This window comes from Limulus polyphemus, unplaced genomic scaffold, assembly GCF_000517525.1.
Source record: "Limulus polyphemus unplaced genomic scaffold, Limulus_polyphemus-2.1.2 Scaffold1073, whole genome shotgun sequence".
NCBI classification, from domain to species: domain Eukaryota; kingdom Metazoa; phylum Arthropoda; class Merostomata; order Xiphosura; family Limulidae; genus Limulus; species Limulus polyphemus.
Window position 1 is genome coordinate 323416 of NW_013666683.1, and position 6521 is coordinate 329936.

Sequence of the window (6521 nt, forward strand, 5' to 3'; positions counted from 1 at the left end):
TTTTTTAAAAAGTTTTTAATACTTTTATTACTCATGTAAACTATGATCCAGTGTCGTTTTTTAAAAAGTTTTCAATACTTTTATTACTCATGTAAACTATGATCCAGTGTCGTTTTTTAAAAAGTTTTCAATACTTTTATTACACGTGATATGGTAGCTAGGACGCACTGCTGAGTGAGAAGGTATAATAACTACCTTTGTCACATTTGGTGTAGCAGCTAGAACAGTTGCATTACTTTAATAAAATGTACTGAATGTCTAATCTACGAGACACAAGAAAAATGTTATTTTTTAACCAAAGTGTTACTGTTACTTGGTGCTGTTTTACTGTTTTTGTATAATTATTTTTATTATTATAATTTATTCATTTGATTGATGCCTTTATCCAAAGTGTATATTTAATTAATTAATAAGTTTTGTTTTTAAAAAATGTGACTGATAATAACACACCCTCTCTTGTAACTTTCTGACATAGTTGAAGGTTTGTATTTCTTTTCTAATCAAACTGCTAGTGTTACTCTGTTCTGTTTTGTGGTTTATTTATTATTATGTTTATGTTAAATAGAATTTGGTATGGTGTCTGTTAAATAAAGTTTTATTTTGCCTAAATTGGCTGCAGTAGAGTGATCTTACAATGTCAGTTTATTGAATGTAACTATATAAGTATCGCACATAGCATCAAATATGTGCATTAGAACATGCATTTTTGTATTTGTATTTAAAATATCAAAACATAGTTACTGTTCTACATAACATAACTTATTTTAAAATTGCATGTAAATGTTTCATTTCTTTTTTATGGATTACCTGTAAAATGAAAGGGATTTTCAGTAAAATATAAACTAGTAGTTATGGTGATGTCATCAATAAATTATGCAAATTAGTACTGTGGGAAGTTTGAACCTTCATTCAGTAATATGTTCTGAACCTTCAAAAGTCAAAATTTACTCTTTATTACAACTCAACTAATGAGTGGTATTACAATAACCTTTATGAGTGGTATTACAAATATTATGATAACCCTAATGATTGGTATTACAATAATCATAACAAATGGTATTATAATAACCCTAAGGAGTGGTATTACAATAACCCTAGTGATTGATATTATAATAATCCTAATGAGTGGTATTATAATAACACTAATGAATGATATTACAATAACCCTAATGAATGGTATTAAAATAACCCTAATGAATGGTATTAAAATAACACTAATGAATGGTATTAAAATAACCCTAATGAATGGTATTACACTAACCCTAATAAATGGTATTACAATAACACTAATGAATGGTATTATAATAACCCTAATGAATGGTATTACAATTACCCTAATAAATGGTATTACACTAACCCTAGTGATTGGTATTACAATAACCCTATTGAATGGTATTACAATAACCCTAATGAATGGTATTATAATAACCCTAATGAATTGTAGTACACTAACTCTAATGAATGGAATTACAATGAACGAACAAAACAAACAAATCTAGAAGTATTAAAAATGAGGAATCTCATGGTAAGGTGAATAAATACGTAGATGAAACAAGGAGAAAACTTAATATCCACATAAACAACATCCCTTCTTGTTACTTTCTCAAGAAAACAACAACTATAAAACAAAGATCAAGGAAGCACTATTAATAACAAATAAAAAAAAACAACTTATAAAGAGATATCCTGGTTTTTCCCACTATATTTATTCATCAGTGACATTTCAGCCACTTCATTACTTTTGTTTTTTTCTTGCTTTTAATCTTCCGATATAGTCATTTTAGTTTAAAATCTATAAGAGTTCATCTATTTCTACATAATTCATGGTCAGACACTGAAAAGAATTTAGTTAAATACCTTAATATATTCAAGCTCAAAAATTTATGAGTGAACCATAAATCTTTTCCCCTTATTTTTTTTTTCAAACAACTGATTTGTGAAACAAATTGAGAATGGTTACTGTAATACCACTCCCTAGGGTTATTGTAATACCATATGTTATAATTATTGTAATTCCATTCATTAGAGTTAGTGTAATACAATTCATTAGGGTTATTGTAATACCAATCAATCATTAGGGTTATTGTAATACCATATGTTATAATTATTGTAATTCCATTCATTAGAGTTAGTGTAATACCATATGTTATAATTAATAAAACGGTCTTCATTGATATATTAGTACCACAGTGTACTTTACAAATTAGCAGCATGTAATATTACAAGTGAAGATAAAGTCTTCATTGATATATTAGTACCACAGTGTACTTTACAAATTAGCAGCATGTAATAAAACGGTCTTCATTGATATATTAGTACCACAGTGTACTTTACAAATTAGCAGCATGTAATATTACAAGTGAAGATAAATCATGATTCTTAACCACATTCGACCAGCATTTGTAGGTTTGCCGATATTTGTGTAGGGAACATTTTCTAAAGTGCTGTTTTTTTTTGTAAATAATGTCATTTTGTCTTGTATGTTTGTAAAGAAGATACCTTCTATTCTGTAGATATGGAGGTTAGAAAATCCAGGGGGAACTGTAACTCTGGACTTGCCAGTGTTTAGTCTTTCTCCACAGGAGTACATCACCCAGGTACTCAAAATATTATCCAATGCTGATTTTGTTGTTGTTGAAAAACAATATTAATTTTAATGGCTAACTAACATCATTTGCATGTATTAAAACATACGTATTATTTGAACAAATTTGTTAATTAAAATATAGAGTACATGGGAAAGAAATCATTTTATAAGTTTCTAAAATCTAACTCAACTCTTACAATGAAATGATTCAATTTGTAACTAATGTTAAGGAAAATTCTATGTACTAACTTTGTTATTTTAACTTATTTTGCTGAAAAGTAACTTTAAATAAGTAGTTCAGTATAGTCTATATATGTATCTATGCTTTCTCAGGTGGCTGGTAGATTCATGTTCCTTATTGGTCATCTAACTTCCATTTATAAAGTATTTTTAGATTTCAAAACAAATATTTTGTTTGATTAAACTATTCCTTCTTAATGGCTAGCATTAATTTTAAAATATTTAACTGTATTCAATAAATGCTTACTTCTTATTGAATACATAAATCATTTTCGTCTCTAGACAGGGTAAATTTTATTTTCTCTTTGAAAACTTGAATATTTGCAATATTTGACAAATACTTACTCTTTATTGGACATTTTTCATTTAAGACAAAATTGATTTAATAATTAGATTGGACAGTATTTGATGACTTTACCTCAACATATTGAGCCCTTTGCTTTAGAAGAAAATCCAGCTCTTCATACTGCTTTAAAACATGGAAAACTACCGTACACTTCTGAACATGGTAAGCAAGTGCCTTTTTCAATTTGTGTTATAGGGGAACTAGTGAACACTTTTCAGGTGTCCAGGGCACAAAATTGAAATAATAACAGTAATCCTGATTATTAACTCAAAAGCATTTTAAAATTAATGGTTTTTCTTTTTGTAAAATTTAATTAGTGTCATTTGCAAAGAAAATAAGTTCAAACTTGTATATCTGTGCCACTCCAAGGAAAGTCTAGCCTGTAAGCAAGGAACGTATAATATTTTTTAGAATTTTTCTGTCCATCCCAAAGCATCTATCTATCTATATATAATAGCCAAATGGCTGTCTGTATCTCCTAAATAGTTAATCATAGAAAAATATATATATATATCAAAATGCTTTTTTTCAAGACTACATTACAGGAGAGTTATTCATTTTTGCAATCCCTAAAATTTCAGCATTGATCCATCAGTCTTCGTATGTGCTGAACAGTTAATCTGAGAGAGAGAAACTTGTTAAGAACAAAATTTTCTTTTTTTGTGAGGGAATTTCATGAAAAAAATGGGGGTGTGGTTGCCCTTGTTGAAGTGTTCAGACCCCATTCCCCTATTCGATCACTTCATCTGGCTGTAAACAATCCACGCAATGAAAATTTAGAAAATGTATTGTGATTGGGTGAACATGTGTCAAAAGCAACCTTTTGTCCTATAGGAAGCTTTGTTAGTTGTCGCCAGAGGCAATGAAAGACGTGTGCTGAGTCAGGACAAGTCAATAGACTGAGCAGAGTATTTTTAAAAAAATAATCTGCTCAATGTTGAATGTTTTATGAGCCATCTGTTGCTAATAATATTAAAATTTGACCTTACAGAACATTTAACCATTGTATACCACATTATTTCATCTCGTACACTGGCCATTTAACTACAAGATTGCATTTAAACGTGGCTCTTCATTTTTTATTTTGCTTACTTGATCCAACTATGGTAAACATTCTCAATTCTTTCAAATTGTTATGTAAATATTGATCTAGACAACCTTAATTACAACATCTCCTCAATTTAGCTGTTATTCATTTGATTAAAAACGATTTCAGTCCTGATTTAGCTCCGGGAATTTGTTGGATTTGTGGGAAATAACAGGATGATTTTTATATGCTCCAATGATACTTGGTGTGCCATTTTTTTAAGAAGTTGGGGGAGGGGCATACTACAGGACCGTGCCTCACTAAATAGACACTAATTGTAATCTATACTAATACCACATGTAAACCAGTGAATTTCACAAATGTTTTATTATATATAGAACTGCATCAATTTGTCCAGAGGAGACCTCCATTTTACCAAAACATTTCCGAGGGGGGGGGACCGTCCAGACCCCCTGAGAGGGGGGACCCCACACCTGGCAAATCTGCTGTATCTTTTTCCTTTTTTTTTTCTGTAACCCTCTCTCATCCCTAGATATCCCATTGTGTAGCTTTGTGCTTAACAACAAATAAACAAATCAATCAATAAAGGAAGCTTTTTTCTATGTTTTTTGAAAACAATGTTTCACAACGTTAAAAATATAACAGAAAAGTAAATCAAATTATATTAGCTCTTTATGCCAAAACTAGTTAGTATTTATTAAGTTTGTATGAAGTTTCATGCAAAGTAGTTTTCCACTGTAAGGAGAAAAAGAAATCAAATGATATCAATGGCACACCCCTCTGATCCTGAAATGTGAAAGAAAAATCACAAACGAAAATTTATCTGTAACATAAACTTTAGCTTATATATATATACATATATATATATATATATATATATGTATGGTATAAGAACAATACAGATAACCATTTTTCAAATATTTTCACACACAAAAAAAAGTTTTAGCTAAAATTGTGTGATGGAATTATAGAAGTCTGTTGTCAAAATGAATTATGGAATACAGAAATGAAATCTGTGAAGACTGATTTTTAATTTAAAATTGTCTAGCTCCAGTTCATGCTGTTAGTTAAACTACGGAGCTTGTTTTTGTGAAAAGGCGGGTTTTATACTGTCATTTCCTATAGTTCTTTTTAAAGGTTGATGCAACTTTAACTAAAAATACCTTCTTTTTATTACAAACCATTTACCTGTTTACATGTTGTAAGATGCATTAGTAAAAAAAAGATTATTAAATCATTATACAGATACTGTAGAACACGTGGCTGATTATCTAGTTGGTTGTTTGGCAAGGGGAACTATGGAAATGTACGTGGAGAAAATACTAGAAGTGTCTTATCTCACTCCACATGCTATTCAGCAACTTATTATTGATATTGGTGAGTAACGTTTACGGTGCACAAATTAGCTGAAACATTGTAAAAATACTATGAACAAAAATATCAAAGTTTGTATTATATATATTTCATGTGTATTTAAGTGATTTGTTAAAGTTTGTATTATATATTTCATGTGTATTTAAGTGATTTGTTAAAGTTTGTATTATATATTTCATGTGTATTTAAGAGATTTATTAAAGTTTGTATTATATATTTCATGTGTATTTAAGTGATTTGTTAAAGTTTGTATTATATATTTCATGTGTATTTAAGTGATTTGTTAAAGTTTGTATTATATATTTCATGTTTATTTAAGAGATTTGTTAAAGTTTGTATTATATATATTTCATGTGTATTTAAGTGATTTGTTAAAGTTTGTATTATATATTTCATGTGTATTTAAGAGATTGGTTTGGCTTGCAATGTGGTTAATAACCTAGGACTTTCATTAGCTTACCAGTAACATTCCCTACAGATTACCAGACTGCTGTAGTTGAGGATCTAGTTCTTTAAGAGACTTACCGGTAACTTGACAGTGTATTTGTATCATTCCCTACAGATTACCAGACTGCTGTAGTTGAGGATCTAGTTCTTTAAGAGACTTACCAGTAGCTTGACAGTGTATTTGTATCATTCCCTACAGATTACCAGACTGCTGTAGTTGAGGATCTAGTTCTTTAAGAGACTTACCAGTAATTTGACAGTGTATTTGTACCATTCCCTACAGATTACCAGACTGCTGTAGTTGGAGGATCTAGTTCTTTAAGAGACTTACCAGTAACTTGACAGTGTATTTGTATCATTCCCTACAGATTACCAGACTGCTGTAGTCAAAGATCTAGTTCTTTAAGAGACTTACCAGTAACTTGACAGTGTATTTGTATCATTCCCTACAGATTACCAGACTGCTGTAGTTGAGGATT

General features: G+C 29.6%; 1 protein-coding gene across 1 annotated transcript in view; it reads left to right on the top strand.

Annotated features, from left to right (window-relative positions):
- The window catches only part of LOC106462002 (conserved oligomeric Golgi complex subunit 7-like), a 47382-nt gene that overhangs the window by 38896 nt on the left and 1965 nt on the right, over positions 1-6521 (top strand). The window contains exons 16-18 of the mRNA XM_013921869.2: positions 2514-2597; positions 3221-3335; positions 5467-5598. Of these exons, the coding sequence (XP_013777323.1) occupies positions 2514-2597; positions 3221-3335; positions 5467-5598 (331 nt within the window). The remainder of the gene's footprint in view (positions 1-2513; positions 2598-3220; positions 3336-5466; positions 5599-6521) is intronic.